Raw genomic sequence first — 26,717 nt, 5'->3', positions numbered from 1 at the left:
TGATGTCTGTGATACGCGAGGTTTTTAATATGAAATGATTAAATACATCGACCGCAGTTTGGCTGTCTTGAAGATATTCTCGTCTTTCGTCATGGCGTGTGTATTACTGTGTCGCTCCTTTGAAAGACTTATGTGGCAGGATGCTGTGTGTGTGTGTGTGTGTGTGTGTGTTGTGTGTATATAGCGAAAATGTTGCTGCAGCAGGGCCACGTGTCACCGGAACTCACCAGAAACATTACCGTCTGCCTCCTGCTCCCACCGCTGGCTGACGTAGCGTAGCATGCCTCACCCATTACGTAGACACCGCATCACACTCCTCCCTCCAGTTGCAACATCGCATCTGTCGTGAGAACCAAGCTGGGAGGAGAACGACCTTTGATATGGTGAAGAATATCACCCTCCATTGATTTATCGGTAAAAAAGCAGCAGGTGGCGTGTATGGCAGTAGCAGGAAGGGGTTGGGCCAGCAAGACCGGCATGAGGGAGTGGAACCGGGAGACTCCGCACGAGGGCCCGAAAACTCAGTCAGGCAGAGGATCGAGCTTAGTGTAAATATAACCGTGGGCGAGGACGGGTGTGAGTCGCTGGCTCTTGCGGGAAAAGAGAGAGACGTGTGCTGACTAAAGGTGCGTAACCGAGTGCTGCGTAGTGGCTGGTTGGTGGAGAAAGAAGGCCTTGGATGGGGTTGTCTCGGGGCCATTCTAAACCATGGGAGAGTGCGTGTGTGCTTCATAGGTCTTGTGATGTGTGTGTGTATAGCGTGGGTGGGTATCGGGTGTTGTCTTAACCGTTCCCTCAACATTATTTGGGGCGGTGCTGTAGTGGGTGGGGTTATTTGGGGTTATATTGTCGCGGTCTGGCAGGTCCAAGTTAAAGTACCCCGACTATACTATGTGTCTACTGCTCTTAACATTCCACTCCATAAAAAAAAAAAATTCTGCCGTGTCTGTTGTCTCTTGTTCATGGGCTTGATTTATGTGTGTGTGTGTGTGTTGTTTATTGTTGCTTGTTTTGGTTGTCTGTATCTTTCTCTTACACGCATCCCAACCGGTAAGATGAATAATGTTACCGGGCTTGTACTTTTTTTTTTTTTCTCTCCAGAAATCGTTCGTTGTACCTTATCGTTATCAGTACAGAGGGCGCGTGGTGTGATGGTGGTGGTGGTGATAATGATGATATGAGTGTACTTCCTTCCTTAATTACACAACCAAATAGACATGTGGAAATTACTGCCGAGGAATTGATTCACGTCGGTGTGTTATGAAACGAAGCAGTTATGTGATTCTCTCTCTCTCTCTCTCTCTCTCTCTCTCTCTCTCTCTCTCTCTCTCTCTCTCTCTCTCTCTCTCTCATAGTATACATAATGTTTCTCATAAACCTCGTAAAATAACTACTACTACTACTACTACTACTACTACTACTACTACTACTACTACTACTACTACTACTACTACTACTACTACTACTACTACTACTACTACTACTACTACTACGATCACCGCCACCACCAATACTATTTCCACAGCTTCCAGTATTATCATAACATAAAATGAAAGAAGAGTGGGGAATAAGAAAAACATGAATACAGGCGAGATGCTGACGGAGCGTGTGTGTTTACCTGACGCGAGCTTTTGTGTGTCAAGGTGTGAAGAGGAGGAGGGAGAGGAGCATAGGAGTAAGAGGAGGAGGAAGGTGTGTTTCGCGATCTCTTGTTTAAAGCACCAATCTGCAGACCTCCACGTGTATGTGTATGTGTGTGTGTGTGTGTGTGTGTTCTCTCGCGCTATATTTTTAGGTAGTGCGAGAGACCGCTCGTTGCACTTAGAGAGGGAACTGTGTGTGTGTGGGGGAGGAGTAGTGGTGGTGGTGGTGGTGAGGTTGGTGGAGGAAAATGTATTGAGTTGGATGACTTCAGAGACGCTGTTGTTGTTGTTGTTGTTGTTGTTTGTGAGATAGATTTAATTAAAAACAGTCTGTTAACTAAAGTTCATTGAAATTCCCGTTATTCCTTAGCCCGTGCTATTAACTTTTTGCTTTCGTTTTATGTGGGATGGGAAAAATAGATTAAATAACAGCTGTTTCTGTGAGGTAGGAAGGATGGTGGTAGTAGTAGTAGTAGTAGTAGTAGTAGTAGTAGTAGTAGGAGGAGGAGGAGGAGGAAGTGGTAATGGATGCAAGGAAAGAAAATAATGGGAGAGGTAGGAAAGAAAAAAAAAGGTAATGGTGATAATAGGCAAGTAGTGGCAGTGTTTGTAGTAGTAGTAGTAGTAGTAGTAGTAGTAAATAGGGAGCAAAGTAAGCAGTGGCCTTCAACATGTAACAACCACACTATCAGCTCTTACCTTTCTCCTCCCTCTCTCACACTCACACTGCCTCTTATTACCTGCTTTCCCTCACACCACCATCACCATCACTATCACCCCACCACACTCACCCACCACCTCACTCACCTTAACCTCCTTTCAGTGGTTTTGCATCCTAATCGAGCAGCTTATGAATTATTATTTGTTAGTTGGTGCCCTTGTGTTTAGATATTTTTTTTCATCTGTGTTCTCATCCTACTTACCTTGTTTTCTCACAACTTTGCATATCCTGTTGCATTCCTCCTCTCTCTCTCTCTCTCTTCTCTCTCTCTCTCTCTCTCTCTCTCTCTCTCTCTCTCTCCTCTCTCTCTCTCTCTCTCTCTCTCTCTCTCTCTCTCTCCTCTCTCTCTCTCTCTCTCTCTCTCTCTCTCTCTCTCTCTCTCTCTCATAAGAACATAAGTAATAAGGGAAATGCAGGAAGTGATCAGGCTTACACATGGCAGTCCCTGTATGAAAATATACCTACCTATTTCCACCTATCATCCCCATTCATAAATCCATCTAATCTTCTCTTAAAGCTCCCTAATGTCTTAGCACCAACAACATTGATTACTGAGTCCATTCCACTCATCTGTCGCTCTATTTGAGAACCAATTTCTTCCTCTTTCTTTCTTAAACCTAAATTTTTTTAAGCTTGAACCCATTATTTCTTGTTCTATCCTGGTTGCTGATTCTAAGAATTTTGGTTACATCCCCCTTGTTATAACCCTTATACCACCTGAAGACTTCTATCAGGTCCCCTCTTAACATATGTCTCACTAAAGAATGTAAGTTTAACAGCTTCAATCTCACCTCGTAAGGGAGTTCTCTTCATCCCCTGTATCTTTTTTGTCATTCTCCTTTGTACTGATTCTAATAGACCTATATCTTCCCTGTAATTTGTGGGATCAGAACTGCACAGCGTAGTCTAGATGAGATCTGATCAGAGTTAAGTATAACCTTTTATATTACTTCCGGCCTTCTACTTTTAACACTCCTAAAAATTAATCCTAATACCCTATTTGCCCTGTTTCTGGCCTCTTTTGCATTGCTTTCCTTGATGTAGTTCAGAGCTAACTATCACTCCTAAATCTTTTTCGTACCCTGAACCTTCCAGAGTTTTGTTGTTTATTGTTGTACCTATTGTGTGGGTTTCCTCTACCTACGATAAGTACTTTGCATTTGTTGATATTAAACTGCATTTTGCATCTGCTTCCTATCTAAGTCTGCCTGCAAGGTGATGGCATCTGATTCTGACAATTAATCTACCTACCTTTGTGTCATCCACAAATTTACTAACATCACTACTAATTCCACTACCCAAGTCATTGATATATATATTAAAAACAACAGTGGCCATAATACTGATCCCTGTGGCACCCCACTAATTACACGACCCACTCGGATTTAGAGCCATTTATTACAACTCTTTGTCACCTGTCGCTTAGCCATGACCTTATCCAGCCTAACACCTTCCCATTTATCCCGTGTGCCCTAACCTTTCTCAGGGGCCTCTGATGGGGTAACTTGTCAAACGCTTTACTAAAGTCCAGATATAAGATGTCATAACTATCACCATTATCTACTGCCTTGTACACTTTACTGTAAAAACTTAACAAGTTTGTCAGGCAAGACTTACTCTTTGTGATGCTATGCTGTAACTGATTTATCAAGTTATGTTTGTCTAAATGCTCCCCTAATGTTCCTTGCTATTATTGACTCCATTATTTTACCTACAACTGAAGTTAAGCTGACAGGTCTACAATTAGATGCTAAAGTTTTATCTCCTTTCTTAAAGATGGGGTACTTCACTAGCCTGCCTCCATATTACTGGTACCTCACCTCACTCAAGTGATTTCTTTAAGACAGAAACTAAGAGCTCACTAATAACCTCTTTGGATTCCTTAAGTACTCTGGGATATATTTCATCTGGTCCTGGTGTCTTAAACTTTTGTAGCCTATCTATCTCCTGTTCCACTATCTCCTTAGTTATGGAAATAACTGTCAGCATCTCATTCTCATCTGCTCTAAACATCTGTTCACTATTTGGCATATCCTGCATGTTTTCCTGGGTGAAGACAATTAAAAAATACTCATTCAGAATTTTACTAATCTCCTCCCTAGAACTAACCAGCTCCCCATCTGCTGCCTTTAATGGACCTTTAGTATCATTATTCTTCATCCTGTATACATGATAAGATCCCTTGGGGTCCGTCTCTGCCTGGCTGGCTACCTTTAATTCATAATTGCCCTTAGCTTTCCTCATTAACCTCCTGGCTGTTCTAATTCATTATATTGTGGCCTTAAAACCTCTTCACCTGCCCTTAATCTCTTATATATACTTACCCTTCTGCCCCTATATAGTGTATTCACCTAACAGTCATCCATTTATGGTAATGTTTGCTAACTGTCCTGTATGCAATTTATCTACAAAATGTTTATACAACTCATCTACATTTACTTCACCTAATTCCCTCATCTCAGCCCCTTCCATCCTCTCCACTCCCACATCTAGTCGTCTCGACCTCACCTCTCCCATCATAGCATGACCTGACCCTCCAACATACTCACACCTCTCTCTCTCTCTCTCTCTCTCTCTCTCTCTCTCTCTCTCTCTCTCTCTCTCAGTAGTTGCACAGGTTTTCAAGGGTGTTTTTACGGTTCTAGTGACAGATAAACATTTCTACATTAATAACAGGAGAAACACCCTTGAAAAACCCTAATAATCATCTTTAAGGCTTTGACAAAGTCGTGGAGAGAGAGAGAGAGAGAGAGAGAGAGAGAGAGAGAGAGAGAGAGAGAGAGAGAGAGAGAGAGAGTGTTGGGACATTTTAGTTGAGCCTATCCTATGCTGGTTCGTGTTTGCTGCAGTGACACGGTGCCGCACTGAGTGAAGTTTGCGTTCATAATCACGTAGCGGGTTTGGAGTGGGGAAAGGGGAGCGAGGAAGTGAAGATATTTATATTATTTGGACATATTTGATAGCATGTCAACTTTTGTGTCTGTGTGTGTGTGTGGGAGGGGGGGGGCGTGGAAGATCAGTGACAGGTGGCGCTGGGGAGGTAGCACGGCCGGCGGCTGACAGCCTGGCTGGCTGCAGTGTTTTGGTCAGCAATGGTCAGTCTTGCCCCACACGCTATATTAACCCAGTGTTTCCGTGTTCTTGGCCGCCTCTCCCTGCACCGAACACCGCCAAGCAGCACCAGAGAGGCACGAGTACTTAAGGTGAGTCCAGCGGTGCCAGCCTCGCCTTAGTTAGCCTTACTGCCTTCACCAGAACACCTTCCTCCTCCCTGTAGTGTCTTTTACTCGTTTATTTAGGATTTATTATTCGTTATTTATTTATTTTTGTTATTTAATTAGTTTTAGGTTTTGTTTACGTCTGAGTCTGGAAAGAGTTGGAAATTTAGTCAAATATTGAATGTTCGCCAATATGTAAAACAAGCCGTCAGTTGCGTTATTAACCATTATTTGCTTCGTCTCTCACTTATTGTAAGCCATACATGTCACAAGATGGAGCCACATGCCTAGCCTTTATATCCGCTGGTCAGATATATCCGCTATCGCCTGGTTTTTATGTCATGTAGGAATAATTAAGGCAACATGGCCGCTGGCTCCCCCACTGAGGTCGCTGCCGAGGGCCGCCATGATGGAATTGCTGCCTGTTTCAGCTCGTCGGTTCCAATATTTTTTATATTTTTCTGAATAACTTTATTTGGCTTGTATAGTAAGATTTTATGGTTTCTAAAAATATTTCGTTGCTTTTGAAGTGTTTTTCTTGCTTCAGTTAAGTAAATGTGCCGAATTTGCTGTTGTTTTTTGCGTAAATAAAGGGCGGTTTATACGGGTGATATTTACCCAACACGAGTGTCGGCTTTTTTATTTGAGGCTTTAGTGCAGATTTTATTGCTTTAAAAAATCGTTTATGATATTTAAAATGTTTTGCGTTCCTGTTGAGTTAAATATGTGGACTTTGAATAGGCTTACGGTCCCGTTAAAAGTGGTAATTTTGTCATTTTTTATATTTTTTATTCTTCTATTTCAGCTTGTAACTAACTTTGCAGCGCTTGATAAAATAGTTCAGATTTTTTAAAGTGTGTTTTTACCAGTGTAAATTGAAATGGCTAGACTTTTTAGTGTTTTTAATGGTGTCAAAGATTACAACACTTTTTCCATATTTCATATAATATTTCTTTATAACTACTCAAGCTGGAGATGTTTTGATATTGTGAATATTAATTAAAGTAATTATCAAGTCAAAATATATAATGCATTCGAGCCTAGCTTCATTTTTTCTAGGGGTCAATTTCAAAATGAAATACGTTACGTACGTATGGCAGCGGGGCGGCGGCTGGTCGCCTGTGACGTCATCAAGGATCCGGGACTCGGTCTGCTCCAGTGTCTCCTCAATATTTACCGTAATTTCCAGTGTTTTCCAGGTGTTTCCAGACTCAGGCGTGTATATAGTTGTAGTAGAAGGAAGAAAATAAGAGAAATGAAGGAGGAGAAGGAAGAAAATAAGGAGAAATGGAGGAGGAGGGAGAGGAGGAGGAGGAGGAGGAGGAGGAGGAGGAGGAAGCAAAATATTTAGCTTAGTTTCCCTTGCTGCTCTGCCGTTCTCTTTAATATTTGGTGTATTTTGGCTGTTTTACGTGCTTTGGATGTATATAAGAGTGTTTATAGGGTGTTTACTGTGTGTTATGGGGGTGTTTAGGTTTGTTTTTGAGTGTATATTTGCTGTTATCATTGTGTTTTGGGTGAATTTTGGATGTCTTAAATGTGGTTTAGGATTTTTTTTTTTAGTTATATTTTGTGTTTTGAGTCGTGTCGGGTGTTTTGGGTATATTGTGGGATCTTTTTGTGTGTTTTGAGTATGTTTGAGGGTATTTTGAGGTGTTAAGAGTTTGTTTTTTTGTTTATTTTGGGTATTTTAAGAGTTTTTTGGCGAGTTTGGATGTGTGTGGGGTCTTGGGTGTATTTGAGTGTGCGCAGGTAGTTTTGGGTCTTTGTGGCGCATTCCATGGTGTTGTGGGATGCTTTGGCTGCGTTTTGGGTGTGTTTGATGAGTTTTGAGGTCTTGTAGGATGTTTTGGGTGTGTTTTAAGTCTTTTGAGTGTGTGTGGATGTGTTTTCTGAGTACATTAGGATGCTATGTGTGTGTTTTGGATGGTTTTAGCGTGGTTTGGGTGTGTGTGGGTTAGTTATTTGGATATTTTTAGATGCTTTGAGTGTGTTTTGGATGTTTAAAGCATGTTTTGGATGTGTTTGGTTGAATGTTATGGGTATTTTGGATGTTGAGATGTGTTTTGGGTGTGTTTTGGATGTTTGGAGTGTATTTTAGCTGTGTTTTGGTGTTCTGTTCCATGTAGGGATGTTGTGAGAGTGTTTTTAGTGTGTCCTGGTCTGTTTTGAGTGTGTTTTGGCGTATTATGGCCACACACGCCTCACAATAACCCAAATAACGTAATTTAAATACCGCAAGCTCACCAGATCTTACCGTAGCATATACAGGGCAACTTTATCAAGTATATTATACCCACAAGGGCTTGCCATACTCCAGACACTGCGCAGGTACTCGTGAAAAGTCTTCCTGCCTCCCACTCACCACCCCAACCCTTAATGTAACTCTCTCTCTCTCTCTCTCTCTCTCTCTCTCTCTCTCTCTCTCTCTCTCTCTCTCTCTCTCTCTCTCTCTTCCTTTTATCTTCTTCATCCTTGAGTTTTACATCTTTTTGTATGTTTTCTACTATTGGTATTGAAATTATTATTATTATTATTATTATTATTATTATTATTATTATTATTATTATTATTATTATTATTATTATTATTATTATTAACAACCACCAACACCATCAATACTACTACTACTACTACTACTACTACTACTACTACTACTACTACTGCTACTACTACTACTACTACAAGAACTACTACTACCAGAATGTTTTTTATCGTTGCCTTGAAAGATTGTTTATGATAATATTACAGTTCACTCCTTCTTCTTCTTCTTCTTCTTCTTCTTCTTCTTCTTCTTCTTCTTTTTTGCTACTCATTATTATTACTCTCTCCGTAAAGGGTCCATGCAGCCACGTGGGTACTAGGTGGCCCCACTCCAAAGCTGTATAAAACTCAAGCTTAAGACAAACACCGCATCATGTACTTGTTTGCACCGCCTCGTTACGGCAGTCATATGTTATTGTTATTATTATTATTTTTGTTTGTTTATTTATTTATTTACTTATTTTTTTTTGTGGGGGATCTTGAAGTAATTATGACCGCGCTCCAGAAATTCAGGGCCAATAGAGACTTGTTTTGTGGTGGAGGTGAGGTGAGAGGTGACTGCATAACCTGGTGTATATTGCTGTTATTATTATTATTATTATTATTATTATTATTATTATTATTATTATTATTATTATTATTATTATTCCTTCCTTCTTGTTCTTATTATTAGTGGTGGTAATGGTGGTTTGTAATTGCGGTAGCAGTAATAGTGCGTTTAAGAAAGTACCAAATAATTGATTGACTGATTATATAAAATTATCTTATTGACTAATCTTAATACTTCCACCACCAGCAACAATAACATCAATAACATCATCATCATCATCATCATCATCATCATTATCATCATCATCATCATCATCTGAATATTCCCAACATCGCTTTATTCGTTCATTTCTTTCAAGATGTGGAAATATTATACATTGCCAAATTCCTCAGTACTATTAGTCGCATCAAACCAGCCACAACAGCAGGGAAGGCAGCAGTGGGCGGGGAGGAGTCTTCGCTGTTGCCACGTCCCTCAGTTTAGGTCACTATAGGTTACCGCAGATAGCCTCGTGATGCCCAAGGGATTTGCTACTGCTTACCCTTCCTTTACGTTCCCTTGTGTTTCCTGTTATGAATCGTCACTGCACTTGCAAATTAATGTATTGCACTATAGATCTCTTTTTAGCATCCTAACTAGATCACATTTTTAGTAAGTGTTCAATGGACGTTTTTATTTACTTTTTTATATATATTTTCAAGGATTCTTCCATATAATAGTATTTTAACAGATTCAGCAGCATTAATGGGGAAAAAAAAAAAAACATGAGCATCAATCTGATATTTGTGCAGCTCCGGCGTGGCGCATGTGGCCAGACGTTCCCTTAAAAGTCGAGGTATAAATAGAAAGGAGGGGGAAAAAAGCTACACGTTACCTTTAAATGGATCAGTGAAGAAGGGAATATTTGTGTTGATGTTAGAGCCCGGGTGTGCTTATGCAGGCTTTAGTATTTTGTTGGTTTAACTTTGTGCTTACGTATCTTTATTTATTAAGATGTTTTGCTTTATTTATTTATTTAATTTGTATTTTTTCATTGATTCATCCACTCACTCACATTTGTAGCTTTAACATAATTGTGGAATTTATATTAATATCTGCTTTTACTCCTTAAACACTACGTCTCTCTCTCTCTCTCTCTCTCTCTCTCTCTCTCTCTCTCTCTCTCTCTCTCTCTCTCTCTCTCTCTCTCTCTCTCTCTCTCTCTCTCTCTCTCTCTCTCTTCATGATAAACCTTCAGTAAAATCATTCATTCCGTGCCGGGGCAAGCAGTGTTCCCATTGTGAGATGCACTGCAAGCACTGAACATGCAATACAGATTGCTCAGGGCTGACAGAACTAGGATTTTCTTCTTCCTTGTGGGGACAAACTTTCACAAGGCTACAGTTCGTGCGTCGTAAATAGCTGTTACCCTTGGAGAAATTAAGAAATAAATGATGAGATAAATTGCAATGAAAATAGAGGCTTTATTGACTAACTTGTAGTGTGCATCACGTATTTTTTTACCATAATATTTTGTATGTGATTGAAATACTGCCCTTGGAAAAAAAAAATGAAAAAAAAAAAAAAAGGCTCACCGAGGCGCTAATTCGTAAAGAGAAAGCCAGAATGATTATCTAGAATCGGACAAGTAAAAAACACTAGAGGTATCAGAAACTCCTGGTAAGCCTTATTTTTGGCAACAATGAATGTTTTAATTACGGGCGTCGATAAGTAGTTGTCGGTGGTTGCCAGATTAACTGCTGAGGGGTACGGTCAACAGCCTTTGCCATACAACACGAAGGTATCTGTCCCATAGTACAAGTGTCTTCCGCTTATCTGTATCGTACTAAGTAAAAATCAAGTGGATGATACAAGTGACTTCAGAGATAACGGATTCGATTGTGTAGACGTGACGCTCATAAATGTAGCCGTCTTGTATCTCACTGTCTGCTTCTCAAGGTCTTACATCTCATTATCAGGAAGCAGTGGCATTTTCATGTATTGTAAATCTGAAGTAGTTGTATTAAGCAGTTACTTGTAGTCTCTCTCTCTCTCTCTCTCTCTCTCTCTCTCTCTCTCTCTCTCTCTCTCTCTCTCTCTCTCTCTCTCTCTCTCTCTCTCTCTCTCTCTCTCTCTCTCTCTCTCTCTCTCTCTCTCTCTGTTAGTGTCTTATCTCGCCTCAGGATCAGAGTGCACTGACCACCAGGGATGCCTGAGAAAGACTAGCCAGGCAAAGATTCCGCCAGTACGCATCAGAAAGAATAGCCTTTGCAGCATAGATAGTTTAAACAATAATAAGTAAACAAATATACGAAAACAGGCGACAGTTCTAATTTAGTATAATTAATGATAAATAAAGAAATGAATAAATAAATGAGATGAAATATTAAGATTTACCAAGTGTAAAGAATATGCAGGTATACAAAAATAGAAGGGGGATATCCGCAATAAAATAAGCCACGTTGGAAAAAAAAAACCCTGTAATTAGCGAGCCCATTATCTAGTTAATTGCATGAAATTTAACTGAAATGTGACGATGACTCGCTAGATCCTTCTCCCAATAAGTGAGTGATACACTTGGCGAACCTCAATTTAGAAGCTTTATTTTATATTTTAATACACCCAAACATGTAAATTTAGCTTATAAAGACTTAAGGATGGAGAACTGTAGTGTTAGAAGCTCAATTGAACCTGAATTAATGGATGTCCCCAAGCGGTATAAGCATTGAGAGATGAACAGTGTGTGTGTGTGTGTGTGACCTAGAGCTCGGTTTGGGATACATCCGCCAAAATCAATAATCCACGACCTCTCCCCAGACTGAAAGTTCATTTATCTGGAGGCGTGTTTATACCTTCTGTGGTTCCGGGTTGTGCAGGTGGTGGTGGTGGTGGTGGTGGTGGTGGTAGTAGCAGCATTGTCTTAGGTGTGATGATGATGTGAGGGTGGTGGTGTTGTGAGGAGTTTAGTAGGTGGCTGTGTCTACGGTGGTGGTGGTGGTGGTGGTCGTGGTAGTGGCGGCTGCGTGTTGGTGAGTTTGGTGTTGCTTGGTAAAAACAAATAATAATGATAAGGAGATAAATACATAAATTGGCCTCCCTTTTGGGTCTTCTACCTTTTTATTATTATTATTATTATTATTATTATTATTATTATTATTATTATTATTATTATTATTATTATTATTATTATTTTAGGGGGAAGAACGGCAAAGTCAGTGTCTATTTTTAGTCTCTCTCTCTCTTGACCTGTCTGCCTAATATGTAAAAGAAAGAATATACATGGTATTAAGTCGATGTTCATATGTATTAGTGCAGATATAAGCGATAGGTGGTTACGAGAGAGAGAGAGAGAGAGAGAGAGAGAGAGAGAGAGAGAGAGAGAGAGAGAGAGAGAGACACGTTACTTAATATCACCCACAACCTGTTATGTATCGCTTTCCCTATCCTGCCCCTCTACGGTACATTCCTACTCGCTTTTCCCCGCCACATCACGCCACTGTCCCAGCACACAGTGGTTCTCCACACCTGCGTGTACGTTAATGATCACCACCCGGACACCGCACGTCGCCTTACACTTGCATACGACGATGTGACGAGGTGATAAGGAGAGAGAGAGAGAGAGAGAGAGAGAGAGAGAGAGAGAGAGAGAGAGAGAGAGAGAGAGAGAGAGAGAGAGAGATTGCGCCATTCTTTTATTTATAAGGCTTATTCTTATCGTGTGTATTGATTTATGAAGCTTATATATGTATTCTTGTTACATTATGTTCCGTCACACACACACACACACACACACACACACACACACACACACACACACACACACACACACACACACACACACACACACACACACACACACACACACACGAGAGAACAATCCAAGTTAATTCTCTCTCTCGACATGCCATGAATCTTTCGTCGTTTCTTTGTAGCGTGCCAGGAGTTATCTTGGAGGAGAGGAAAAATATATATAGAAAATAATGTCGTAGGTCAGGGCACAAACAAAGAAACAAAGAAAAAAACAAAAGTATATGATTTGTTGCCTCCTGCTGCTTTTGTTGACCTTGTTTTGTTGGCTGTGATTTTGTTGTTGTTGTTGTTGTTGATGTTGTTGTTGTTGGTGTTGTTGTTGTTGTTGTTGTTGTTGTTGTTGTTGTAGTTGTTGTCCTTCCTGTTTTTCCTCTTCTATTCTTATTTTTGTCCGTCGTCTTGTTCTCCCCAGTCCTCCTCTTTACTAATTGTGCCTTCACTATCTCATTCATAGGAAAATAAATATATAAATAAAGCAAAACAAAGAAATATCGTACGCTATGTATCCTTCAATCCTACAGGACCAGAATTCAGGTAAATGCTGCGTATTAGTTAACGAAGGACTGCATTCTGATATTGAGCGAGAAGGGGGAACTGTGTGTGTGTCCTTGGGTGTGGAGGGAACAAGAGTGCGTCACGTGGGGCCCTTGTGGCGATGACGTGACGTAGAAGTGACGCAATAGTGACGTCCTTGTAAAAGCCTTGAGTCATGTGCGTCTCGTGAGCTTTGTGTGTGTGTGTGTGTGTGTGTGTGTGTGTGTGTGGGACGGAAGTGTGTGGGCCGGATAATAGTAGTGGTGCGTATGTATGTTTGTACAGTCATGGTCGAGGGATGTATGATATTTATTTTGTTACTGTATTTAATGGTTTCTGTTCAATGAATTTTTACTGTTCTCTCTCTCTCTCTCTCTCTCTCTCTCTCTCTCTCTCTCTCTCTCTCTCTCTCTCTCTCTCTCTCTCTCTCTCTCTCTCTCTCTCTCAACGTTTTCTGTTCAATTTCCTCATTGTTTTGCGTTTTCTATTTAACTCCTGTCTGGCGTTTTCTATTCAACTTCTATTTTATTCCACATTTTCTCTTCAACCTCCACAATATTCTACATGTTTTCTCTCAACTTCCACTGTTACCTCCATTTTCATTCAGTCTAAAGTCGCCAAACTTGAAAACAACCACCTGATATCATATAACCATCCTTAAAGCCACTCACGCACTGAACAGCTGATTACGGTATTTGATGTTGAAAAACCTTAGGCACTATGGTTAAATATGACAGGTTTCTTCATTTCCGACTATGACTATACAAAGTTAGGTGCGCGTTAGGAGTAATTGCGTGGGCGCCTCCCTGATTGCGTCATGCTACATTGTGCTTATTTTCATGCCCATTGTTTTCATTCTTCTTCGTATTTATTATATTGCTTCATATTCCTGTTCTACTTGTATAATGTCTGTTTTTTTTTTTCCTGTTGATTTATTCGTTGCTCTCCTCAGCTGGTCCTTTGTAATAGTTCTTTGTTCTTTGCTCTCATTCTCTCATCTGTCACTTTATTTCCTAGTTCTGGTATTCATGTCACTTTATTTCCTAGTTCTGTTATTCATGTCACTTTTTTTTCCTATCGTAGCCTTGGCCTTTGTTGTTTCTTACTCATTACTCTCAACTTTCCTTATATTGTAGTCTTACCCCCACATTTATTTTTTGTTGTCTTTCTTTTTCTTTCTTTCTTGAGCCTTTGTTTCATTATCGAGTATTATTTTACGTCCACTTTTCACCTTCTCCCTTTTGTTATTTGTTACTCACTTCTTTCACTTTCACAGTGCCGTTCATATCCCTTTTATTTATTCATTCATTATAGTTTCTTTGTTTCCTAATATCGTTTCCTTTATTTCTCATCATGTCCTTGGTTCCTTATTAATTTTCCTCGTGTAGTTTTGTTTTTATCAAGTGATGTTTTGGCTTTGTTGCATTACCAAAATACTCTGCATTGTCTCATTGCTATTAAATTTTCTTTGTTTTTCCTTTCTTGTCTGCCTCTTTGTCCCTTTTACCTTGGCCTCGTCTTCTCCGGGAGCTGGCGGCTGGCACTCCCCCTCCCCCTCCCCGTCCGCACCCTCCTCCCTCCAGTTATTTTGGGGAGATGAAGGAAAAGAGAGAAGTGCGGGAAGAGTTAGGATTAATTTATACTGGGAAGGCAAAGAAGGAAAGTTATGCATTGAGATAGGAGGGAATCAAAACGAGTCCTTTTAGAAGAAGGAAAAAAGTATTTAAGGAGAATACAAGAGAGGGGAAGAAAGTGCTTTGTATATTTTCCCCCTTGCGCAATTTTTCTCCCTTAGTATATTTTCCATCTTCGACTTTTCCCTCGATATATTTTCCTCCCACGACCTTATTTTTATCTTCATTTCTATTTATATTTATTTCTTTCCAACCACTAACCTAACTTACCGAGATGAGTGGTCTCGATCAGTCGGGGGAGCGACAGGAGTGGCACATGACAGTGATACGAGATAAATATTTAAGTCGTCATGAATCAGGAGTTCAGTGTTCTCTAAGTAAACCACAGGCACTGAACGCACACCCACCAATGCAGGGTCACCGCACGCTAACTCTTCATTCTGGCTCCCGCGACGTCTCAAGTTTAATATAATAATCTGGTGTCTGTCTAGAATGTGATTTTGAAAGGCACCACTGATAGCTAGGTGAGTAATGGTAGTTATAACCTTTTAGTGCCTTTGGTTTTTATTTGTTATCATGTGTTCAGTAAAGTAACGTGGAATTACTTATAAGCGGTCGAAAGATTGAATTTAGAGGAATGGTTGGTGTAAATATATGAAATGTACATTATGCGCACGTTAACTGAATAATTGTTGTAAATCACTCCTAAAAATGAGTGCCCGTTGAAGGTGACAGACTATAGAATGACTGTCAGTTGAGCCAGGAAAAAAGAAAAGAAGAAAAATATATAGACACGAACCCAATATTGACTTGAAAGAGAAAGAAAGAAAAAAACAAATATATTACTGTCGAACGAGAACACACACACACACACACACACACACACACACACACACACACACACACACACACACGAAAATAACCAACCACACGCAGTATCAACTTACGGATATCGATTTTCTGCCTTTTCACTGGGGAACGTATACGTAACTTAGTGACACTTGTTGCTTGCCGCTCTTAGAGAGAGAGAGAGAGAGAGAGAGAGAGAGAGAGAGAGAGAGAGAGAGAGAGAGAGAGAGAGAGAGAGAGAGAGAGAGTCATTACGGTCACATGCTCGAGTAAGTGGTGTTTGTGCGTGGCTGCCTATTTGCAATTATCCGGATAAGTTCGTCGAATTTTTATGGTTCTTTGTGTGTGTGTGTGTGTGTGTGTGTGTGTGTGTGTGTGTGTGTGTGTGTGTGTGTGTGTGTGATTATGTTTAATGTATGCTTTTGTGTGCACGAGAGAGAGAGAGAGAGAGAGAGAGAGAGAGAGAGAGAGAGAGAGAGAGAGAGAGAGAGAGAGAGAGAGAGATATTTACAGTATACCAGTTATCATTACTCTTAGTTTCCGTTAACACACACACACACACACACACACACACACACACACACACACACACACACACACACACACACACACACACACACACACACACACGTAAAACATCACGAACAAGACTGAAGCTTCTCAAACACGCACATACATTCTTCAATAACTATCATCACATCCACTCCGGTTTCCTTGTTACTCCTCTTCTCCGTCACTCCACTGGTTCACGATCTTCCCTCCTTCCCTTCCCTCCTACCGCTGTCCTGGTCTTGTTATTCATTCACTCGCTCTCATAAGGTTTGTATATTTTTTTTACCTTGTATTTTAAGAGGTATTATAAGTTGTTTGATATATTATTTCCTTTGTGTTAAAGAAAATGACTGCGCTCGTTGTATATATATATTTTTTTTATTTTACTTCGTTCATTCGTTTCATTAATTTCATTCGCTTCCTCATTCCTTATATCGTTTTTTTTTTTTTTAATACCAACTCTTTCTCACAATCCTTTGGTGTATTTTGCTTTCTCCTATCGCTATCTAGTTAAAATCCCTCCTCCTCCTCCTCCTCCTCCTCCTCCTCCTCCTCCTCCTCCTCCTCCTCCTCCTCCTCCTGTCTCGACTTCATATCCTGCACCTCACCATATCTAACTTTCCCCTTCAGGGCTTTACCTCTTGCCTTTCCTCTCCAGTTTCTCCTCCTCCCCGTTCCCTCCCATTCTCTCTCTTCTCATTTCCTACTTTCTCAGCATCCATGTCCATTCCCACAGTTATTCCTTTCTATCCTTATTACCTTCCCATTCCTTTCAATTGTATTATTCTTTCCTTCTTTATCTACCTTTTCTCTTATCTCTTCGTCACTTCTTCCCTAAGTTTGTCATTCTCCCCTACGGCTCTTTCTCCTCCTCCATCTCCCCTTGTTTTTTTTTTTTTTTTTTTTAGTTATTTTTCTTCTTTTTTTTTTCGTCTTCCTTCTCTTTTTCTCATTGGAGGCAAGAGATGGGTTAGACTTACACAAGGACTGACTGCCACCTGTAGACCTAATGGCTTTTTTTTGCAGTTTCTCTTATTTTCTTATATTTTTTTTGTGTTGAATCCGTTACTTATTGTCTGAACGTTTAAGCTCGATAACGTTAAAATTTTAAAAGTAAAAGGGAGAAGTACTTGTAGAGCGCTAGATGACTGGAATGTGCTTAGTAATCAGGTTGTTAGTGCAGCCATTAAAGAGCATTAGGTGAAGATTAGATATATTTATGAAAAGGGCTTGACATTCGCGTGGATAGGGATGATAGGTTGATATATGTTTGACTCTCTCTCTCTCTCTCTCTCTCTCTCTCTCTCTCTCTCTCTCTCTCTCTCTCTCTCTCTCTCTCTCTCTCTCTCTCTCTCTCTCTCTCTCTCTCTCTCTCGATTAACATTCATCTTCCTTTCTTATTCCTGATTCTCCTCTCTTTTTCCTCCCTTCCTTCCCCTCCCCATCCCTTATTGCTACATTTTCTTCCCTTCTCCCCAAATTTATTCCTCCAACCTTCTCATACCATCATCACTACTCCCCATTTTTCCCATTTCCTCCCTCCTTTCCCTTCTTTCTCCTCCTCCCACCAAGTCCATCCTTCTTATATCATCACCCCCCTCTCTCTCCGCCCTCCCCCGTGACTGGCTTCCTCCCGCACTCTTCCCGGCTTTTCTAGGTGGACAGCTAATTACTGAAGTGTCACTTGGTCTGGGTAACATCTTTGATAAGGCGCCCATGACCTTTGCTTGCTTGGTGTGTGTGTGTGTGTGTGTGTGTGTGTGTGTGTGTGTGTGTGTGTGTGTGTGTGTGTGTGTCGTTTTGTTAGTTTATGTAGCTTTCTTTAGTGAAGGTTGGTTTCTCGTGGGTGTGTGTGAGAGAGAGAGAGAGAGAGAGAGAGAGAGAGAGAGAGAGAGAGAGAGAGAGATAACGCAAGATAAGGACTAGTGGTGTGATTCTGGTCTTGTCAGCTTAGTGTGGGTTACAATCAAACTTTGACCTCCCCCACTCTCTCTCTCTCTCTCTCTCTCTCTCTCTCTCTCTCTCTCTCTCTCTCTCTCTCTCTCTCTCTCTCTCTCTCTCTCTCTGTCTCTCTCTCTCTCTCTCTCTCTCTTATATCATCACCTTATCTTCCTCCTCAGTGATTTCGATGAGATGATTACTAAAAAGTCACCTACAAATACATTCTTATACATGCATACATACATACATATATACATACATACATACATACATACATACATACACACACACATACATTAGGTCTTCATATTTATTGTGTGTAAAACTTCAGAAATGGACCTTTTGTGTGTGTGTGTGTGTGTGTGTGTGTGTGTGTGTGTGTGTGTGTGTGTGTGTGTGTGTGTGTTACTGATGATTTCATGCGTGGATGAGCTTGAAATGTGAGGAACACGTGGGAAGAAGAAAAAACAGCAGCAACAGACCTTTTAACTTTTACTATGCCAACTGTCATACCTGCACTAGTATGTGAGGCATCGGATAGTAAAGACGAAGGCTCCTCCCCACCCATTGTTCATTCTATACGAGGCCTGCAGGAAAATAAAAGAGAAAGATATGCATAATGGAATACTTCCCTTTATCATTGAAGCAAGATAAGAACAATCACTACTATATCTACTACTTGGGCAGGGCAGCGTCGTATCATCAGGAGCAACTTTAAAAGAAAAACACGAAATTTTACTATAATATTTCCGATAACTTCATTGAATTTTGCTGTGATAACGCTTGGTATCTTGGTTGCAGATTGGAGTCTTTTGCCTTATCTGTTCTTGATATGCCTAACTTGTATTATGGCCCAGATTCCAAGGCCACAAAAATGATTAGCCGGGTTATCAAGAGGGTTTCTCCTCTTAATAATGTAGAAACCTTGTCAATCTGTCGTTAAAACCGTAAAAAATCACTTAAACCCTTCTTTGATATATATTAAGATGTAAACATGTAAAACAGAGCAGGGTTGTGGTTCCTGCTGTGCTGCGTGACTATTTATGGCTATTATTTGTATTTCCATTTAATTTTCAGGACTTCCACCTTCATATTGTGAAAATAGATTGCAGTACGCTTAAAGATGTAGATAACTTAATACCATCCACAAGATCCTGTTTAGAATAATCGAGATAGACGCACACACACGTTTAACGATGTAGCTCAAAGATTTCTAGAGTAGCAGTAGGAGAGGTGACGACGGGCTTAGGAGTACCGAAGTGCAGGAGAGAGCAGGAGAGCAGGGTGCAGGAGGGAGACGCTGGGATGAGCTTATAATTGGAACTGTCCTGAATATCCTGTGATCAGCCAATGTTGACATGGCGGTCCTCCCCTCCACCTCTCCCACGTTCCCCTATCACCCCTCCCCATTTCCCTTTTACCCACCCCCCATCCCTTCCTCCCCATCGCGACCTCTTCCTTTACTCTTCACCAGTCATGCCTCTCTCATTTTTTCCTCTCCTCTGTATCTTATCTGCTGTTGCTTTTGTTTGTATCACGAGAACTGACATTATAGTGTGTGTGTGTGTGTGTGTGTGTGTGTGTGTGTGTGTGTGTGTGTGTGTGTGTGTGTGTGTGTGTGTGTATGTTGCCAAGGTGTATAAGTGTGTACACAAAGCTGTGGAATGAACGTGGTGGTATTAGTGGGGTTATTGTGCGTGTAGACTGTGTAGTGGCTGAGCATTAGTGTGTGTGTGTGAGCGAGCATTTAGTGAGTGTGTCTGTCTGTACGTGTGAACTGAACGGTAGTGTGTGTGTGTGTGTGAGAGAGAGAGAGAGAGAGAGAGAGAGAGAGAGAGAGAGAGAGAGAGAGAGAGAGAGAGAGAGAGGAGAGAGAGAGAGAGAGAGAGAGAGAGAGAGAGCATTTTGTATGTATACTGTACGTGTTAGCTATACAGTATTAGCGTGTGTACGTGTGTGCGTGAGAGATCTTAACCTTCGAGCTTTGTCTTTCGGTGAGGGCAAGATAAGCTACATAGAGAGAGAGAGAGAGAGAGAGAGAGAGAGAGAGAGAGAGAGAGAGAGAGAGAGAGAGAGAGAGAGAGAGAGAGAGAGAGAGAGAGAGAGAGACCTATGACCACTGCCCACCCCCTTGGCTGTCTCCCTATCTAGACCAATGGATATTATACGCATCACATCCCCTGGTCACCGCGAGGCTGATAGCAGGAGCGTAGAGGTGTAGTGGTGACGGTCAGGGTGCGGTGATCTCAGTACTGGTGCCGGTGGTGCTGTTGGACGATAGTGTAGTGGTGGTGGATAGAACACGTGTGTTAGCCAGGTGTGTACTAGTGTTTAAAGACCCCGTATTCTTTAAACTCTGCTCTCTTATCACGACTATTTTCAAAGGCCACAAAGGTGATTAACACGGTTCTCAAATGTGTTTCTTCTGTTAATAATGTAGAAATCTTGTTAATTTGTCACTAGAACCGTCAAAAATACCCTTAAAAACCCGCTCAACTTCAACTGCAGGCTTTTGAAAGTAGCGGCGGTGCGGGACGGAACCGTTTTAGAATAGCGGCATTGGAAGGAGTGTGCTAGTGACAGTGGTGCTATTGTGAGCGCCGGTGATGGATGTACGTAGTGTTTAGTAAAGATTTCATCGATTACATAGGGATTTCATACAGCAACATACCTCTAGTTCCTTACTCTGTCCGATTACACTACATTACACTTCACTAACCGGAATACTAGAGAGGAAAGGTGTAATCCAAGTCTACTCTTGATTGTGGGGGGCGAATATAAACGCTGGTTGGTAGAGTAACGTGTTGTGTGAGCAGTGTACATGGAGGCACAGTGTTAGTAAGTGAATAATTCTGGTGTTGAAGCGATTGTTCGTAAATGGTGCGGATATAAATTGCGTTAAAGCACTAGGACTGTTTTCAAGGCCACGAAGATTGTTAGTCGGGTTCTTTTGAGCAATTTTCCTATTAATGATGCAGAATGCGTTTGAACCTTCACCGCCAGCATGGAAACAACCCATAAAACCCCAGTAACGTCCACTAGAGTATGCCAGAAATTGTCGAGTTAAGGCTCCAAAACGCTTGTGAATGCGCTGGTCCCTGCATGCACTGGAGAAAGAGCAGCATTCACTTATGGATGTAAGCAATGCATGAGGGCGAGTCGCGGGAACCTGCATGGCTGTTCTCGTCTGAAGATTGATTAGAAAATTGCATGCCTGCATACTCTTCGTGACTCGATACAGGAACACTGAGGAAGAAAGATGTAGTTTTTGTGTTTGGCATAACATGGAGATAAAGAAAAAAAGAAAATAGGGAAGGAAGAGAGGTAGAGCGAAACCAGTAAATAGGAAGGAAAAAAAAATAATAATGGAGAGGTTGTTTAGATGAGTTTAGACACGTTACTTAGGAGGAGAAACGTGTGCGCGTGAAAGAAAAAAGTGGGAATCAAGGTTATTTATTACTGATAAGATAAAGAGTGCGTGTGTGTGCGTGTAGTAGTTACTAATAGGAACAAGTGTTGGGGAGGGAAAATGAAAAAGAACGGATGGTTTAGTGCCGTGGCTTTTACAGGGCGGGGAAAAAAATGTGGCTGAAAGAAAACGAATAGAATACAAGGGAGAGAAATAACACAGGAGCAGGTGCAGATATATATAGTATAGTGGGAAGCGTGATTCTGTGTGAAGGCCTGTTTGCTCACGCCCGATTTGCTTGGCTTCTCATCCCTGCGGAATTTCTCCCCAGTTTTCCTGTTAGATCAACATTGTTACTCACGGTTCCTGTTAGAGCAGCACACTATTACTACTACGATCTATGACATAAGTGAAGCACATCCTAAAACTGAATCTTCATCACCATTATAGGAACATAAGAAATTAAGGAAAGCTGCAAGAAGCCATCAGGCCTACACGTGGCAGTTCCTGTATAACACATACCTACTTATTTCCACCTATCCTTCTCATCTTTAAATTTATCTGATCTTCTTTTAAAGCTTCCTAATGACTCAGCCCTAATAACCTGATTTTTTTTAGTCCATTTCATTCATCTACCATTATTTTTTCATGGAAGTACCACAAATTATATATATATTCATCATAAAATTAAGTATTAAATCCCTCTGTTAATGCAAGCATATTTCTGACTGCTTCGTTTTCTTCTGTTGTATATAGTCATCTTCAAAATAGGTAAAAAAAAATCATCCTGTTAACTCCAGCATATTTCTGACTGTGTTTCATTTTTTTCTGCAGCAATGGGGGACTTTGCGCTGAATCTGGGACTGAATTTGATCCGGGCTGGGGTGTGCATCTACGACCTCATCACCTACCCTTTCTATGCAGTGGTGCAGCAGCCATGGAAGGACCGCAGACTCATGAAGAGAAAAAGGGTGAGAAAGAGAGAGAGAGAGAGAGAGAGTGTTTGTTGTATTAGTGGTGGTGGTGGTGGTGGTAGTAGTTTTTGTAGTAGTAATAGTAGTAGTAATAATGTGCAGTATATCCATGTCACATTTCACATCACATGTTTATCAACCTGCATGATCCTACCTGATTATCGTCACAATACAACATATGAACCTCAGTCTTAATGAAGAATTTCTGCATAATATTTAGCACCTAATCTTATGATCTCTCCTATTACTTACTCAATATTACATGCATAACTCTATCTAGTTCATCATCACTTTATTCCCTGTAAATGGCAACTATCATCTAATCCACCACATCCTTTGATCTTCACAGCACCTCATGCCCTCTAGCCCTCAGTAAGTTGCCAGATAGATAAGGTGCATTGTTTCAAGGCCACCAGTTAAGGTGTGATCAGGATTCATCAGAGGTGGGTATTGCCTAAAGCTATCAGTGGGAATGATCTCCCTCATGGTGCCATGGTGCAACTCTGCCAGTATATATTGATCCTTCTCTCTCTCTCTCTCTCTCTCTCTCTCTCTCTCTCTCTCTCTCTCTCTCTCTCTCTCTCTCTCTCTCTCTCTCTCTCTCTCTCTCTCTCTCTCTCTCTCTCTCTCTCTCTCTCTCTCTCTCTCTCTCTCTCTCTCTCTCTCTGCATCCCTCCCCCCCCTCTCATAGACAGTTATCCAATATCCCCTCCCCCCACTTGCAGATGTGTGTATATATATTGTTGCCTTCCTTTTGTCATCTGTTCACGAGTCTGCACAGAGATATGCACACCTCCCTCTTGATCTCTTGACTTGCTCATCCTCCAAGATATTCATTGATGGCTCCATTCTTACTCACTTTATTTTCAGAGTTGCAGTTCAGCTACTTTTTTTCCGTTGACAATTTGTTCAACATGTCATCCTCTTGTTAGTCTTTTCTTATCATTTCAGACACTCATCTGCTTTCTTTTAGGGTCAAATCTTAATTTCTCTCTCTCTCCCCATTAAATAAATGCTTCTTTCCTGTTCATGCAGCTCTATAATATTCACCTGCAGCTAATGTACCAGTCTTAGGCAGCAACAGGGCAAACACCACCACCACCACCACCACCACCATCATGATTATTTATAGAACTGTGTACACATCTCAGACTTTACTGAATTAATATGTAAAATCGCTTCTTGATACTGCAATTGTCAATCTGTCACAAAAACCATAAAAATACCCTGAAAAACCCGTGTAGTTTAAACTAGAGCCTTTTGAAATCGTGGAAGTGGCACACGGAAGTGTTTCAGAATACGGGTCATTGTTGTGTGCATTGAGTGAGTTAATTAATCAATGCAAACTTTAATTTTTTTTCACACGGGCCATAGCATTTCTATCCTTTGATCTTATGTTATGTTTCTTCCCTCAGGCAGTGGAGGTGGGTGTTTCAGAAGGTATCTGTTACCACAACAAGGACCCACCACATGACTTCCAGGTGGAGATTCGTGATGCCAAAATCACCACCCTGGAGGCTGCTCTGTCTTATGCCTGTAAGAAGCACAAAGACAAAAGGGCTGTGGGCACTCGGCAGATCCTGAGGGAATCTGAAGAGGTACAGAAGAATGGCAAGGTGTTTAAGAAGGTGAGTTGTGCCAGGGATTCAATTTTAGCCATGGAGAGAGATGGCTGCCTGGAAGAAAAATAGTGTAAAATGTATATGATAATGAATAATTAGGTGTGATTAAAATTGGGTGCACACTTACTGGTTATTTTTCATCTTACAGTACGAGCTTGGTGAATACTCATGGCTGACCTACACAGAGGTGGACAAGATGGCGTGTAACTTTGGCAGGGGCCTTCGATCTGTTGGTCACCAGTCAAAGGAGAACATTGTCATCTTTGCCGAGACGCGGAAAGAATGGCTCATTGCAGCTATGGGATGCTTCAAGCAAAGCATCCCCCTTTGTACCCTGTATGCTACCCTGGGAGATGAGGCAATAGTACACGGCATCAATGAGACAGAGGTACGGAAAAGGAGAAGAAGGTGGAGATTGATTGAGGAGGAGGAAGATGTGATAGTGGGGAGGGAAAGAAGTAAGAGTTTGTGATGGTGAACAGGAGGAAAAAGGTGTAAAGATGTGAAGTAATGATGTGTGATCAATGTAATCTGTATTTAATCCTACCCATCCCTCATAGGATATTTATATTTTGGATGTCAAAATTTGTGGTATATTTTATGTTCAACTTGCTTCCCACCCCTGCTGTGTTCCACGTCTTGCCATTGGCCTCATTCTTAATTACACTTTTTTCAGGTGAAACACATCATCACTTCTCATGAGCTTCTTCCCAAGTTCAAGACACTGCTGGACAAGTGCCCTAATGTAACACACATCACCTACTTCCCAGACCAGCTCAAAGAGACTCCCCTTGATGGCTATAAGGATGGCATTGTCTTTAACTCCTTCCAGGACATCATCAAGAAAGGCAAAGACAGCACATTTTCAGGTAGGTCATGCTCTATAACAGGAAATGAGGAGAGCTGCCACTGTCTCTATCTTGATTGGTCATTACATCATTTAAGGACAGAAGAGAAAACAGCCTAATGCACTAATTAGGCAAGAGTTTGTTACAGATATCATAGTGTTTGTTTTCTCTTATATGGTTCATGGATTGAAGTAATATTTTCTTTGCTCTCCTTTAACATTTTCAGTAGTCATTCTGCCTCATGGAGCTCAGAAACCCATCACATGCTAACAACCAATGTGAACTCTGTTATAATCCTAACCCATACTTTCAAATTTATCTCTTCCCTTTTTTGAGTAAAATTATATATCTGCCTTTTCTTCTGAGCTAAATCACAAGCCTCTCACTTCAGTTATCTATTGTTTACTCTTCTAAGCCTGTTTTGTACCAATTTCCCTTTCTTAAGTTACCTTTTCTTCTCTTCCTTGTACCCGACACTTCTTTCCTTCTTGCAGATGAGCCTCCACACGAAGTAGACACTGCCATCATCATGTACACCTCGGGTTCCACTGGTGCCCCCAAGGGAGTCGTCTTGTCCCACTATAATCTTGTCAGTGGCGTCATTGGTTATTCAGTTGGGCTGGACGTTCAGAGTGATGATATCTACTTAGCATACCTGCCCCTTGCTCATGTGTTGGAACTCATGGCAGGTATGAGAGAGAGAGAGAGAGAGAGAGAGAGAGAGAGAGAGAGAGAGAGAGAGAGAGAGAGAGAGAGAGGAGAGAGAGAGAGAGAGAGAGAGAGAGAGAGAGAGAGAGAGAGAGAGAGAGTCCCAGAAATTACCATAACCCTTTAACTATCACTTGGTACACCTTTCCCTAATTACCAATCACTCTGAGACATCTTTACCTGTTCTGCAGCCACATCCAATCTTTCAACTTAGTAGAAATTGCAAAATGTATTCTTTTCACCCATAACTTTCTTGTCAATGCTTATAAAGATTTCATACATTGCCTATTGATGCTGACAATTGTCTTGTATCAAAGTGAAAGGGTTAGCATAAACATATTTCTCAAAACTTAAGATTTATATGAATGTTAATGTGGTTGATGAAGGGTGGTGTCCCTCACAGAGTCAATGATGATGATGTTTGGTGTGCCAATGGGATACTCCACACCCCTGACCATGACAGATCGGTCCAGCAAGGTGAAGCGGGGATGCTCAGGCGACTGCACCATCCTCAAGCCCACCATGATGGCTGCTGTGCCTGTATGTTATGCTTGATAAATTACTGAAACTCATTGATGAACAAGAAGTTGCAATGCATGTTATTGATTGTTTAGAGTACTGATTAATTGATTTGTTTAAGAACTTTACAGTTTTCCTAATATGAGACAATTTCCCTTTGAATATTAAATTGCTCATCTTGCATTTGTATGTCATGTCTTTCTTTCTTCAATTAATTTTGGTTTTCTTAATTTCACAGCTTATCCTGGACAGAATCTACAAAGGCATTCTGGACAAAGTTGCAGCTCAGGGTCCTTGGCTGGGGAAACTCTTTGATTTTGGTCTCGAGTATAAGTTAAATTGGATGAAGCGTGGCTGGAACACTCCCATCTGTAACTGGTGAGTGGAGTCCAGTAATGTGGTAGTTTTGGAAATCACATTTGTAGTTTCTTTAATTTACATCATAACATGGATCCCATTAATGATGATTTTATTGCATCATCATCATCATCCTCCTTACTTGCTGGAACTGACCATACTATGTATCTCTTGCTTTTCTTTCATACTGATATATATCTTCCACAGTCTCCACTAGAGTGACACCAGCAGAAGTAATGTATAATTTTTACATAAACTCCTTTAATAGGAATGCAGATAATTTGTGGTGCTTGCATGACAAATTT

General features: G+C 40.9%; 1 protein-coding gene across 5 annotated transcripts in view; it reads left to right on the top strand.

Annotated features, from left to right (window-relative positions):
- The window catches only part of LOC135110619 (fatty acid CoA ligase Acsl3-like), a 41,982-nt gene that overhangs the window by 9,741 nt on the left and 5,524 nt on the right, over nt 1–26,717 (top strand). Inside the window, exons 1-8 of one of the 5 annotated variants that reach the window (XM_064023144.1) lie at nt 274–414; nt 22,219–22,355; nt 23,774–23,986; nt 24,129–24,368; nt 24,657–24,849; nt 25,323–25,517; nt 25,940–26,076; nt 26,294–26,433. In XM_064023144.1, the coding sequence (XP_063879214.1) occupies nt 22,221–22,355; nt 23,774–23,986; nt 24,129–24,368; nt 24,657–24,849; nt 25,323–25,517; nt 25,940–26,076; nt 26,294–26,433 (1,253 nt within the window). In that variant the 5' untranslated portion in view covers nt 274–414; nt 22,219–22,220. The other 4 variants (XM_064023141.1, XM_064023143.1, XM_064023142.1 and 1 more) reach the window with 4 other exon arrangements.

Source organism: Scylla paramamosain, chromosome 20 (assembly GCF_035594125.1).
Source record: "Scylla paramamosain isolate STU-SP2022 chromosome 20, ASM3559412v1, whole genome shotgun sequence".
NCBI classification, from domain to species: Eukaryota; Metazoa; Arthropoda; class Malacostraca; order Decapoda; family Portunidae; genus Scylla; species Scylla paramamosain.
Note: the sequence above shows the minus strand (reverse complement) of the source record. Positions and strands in the feature narration are given on the sequence as shown.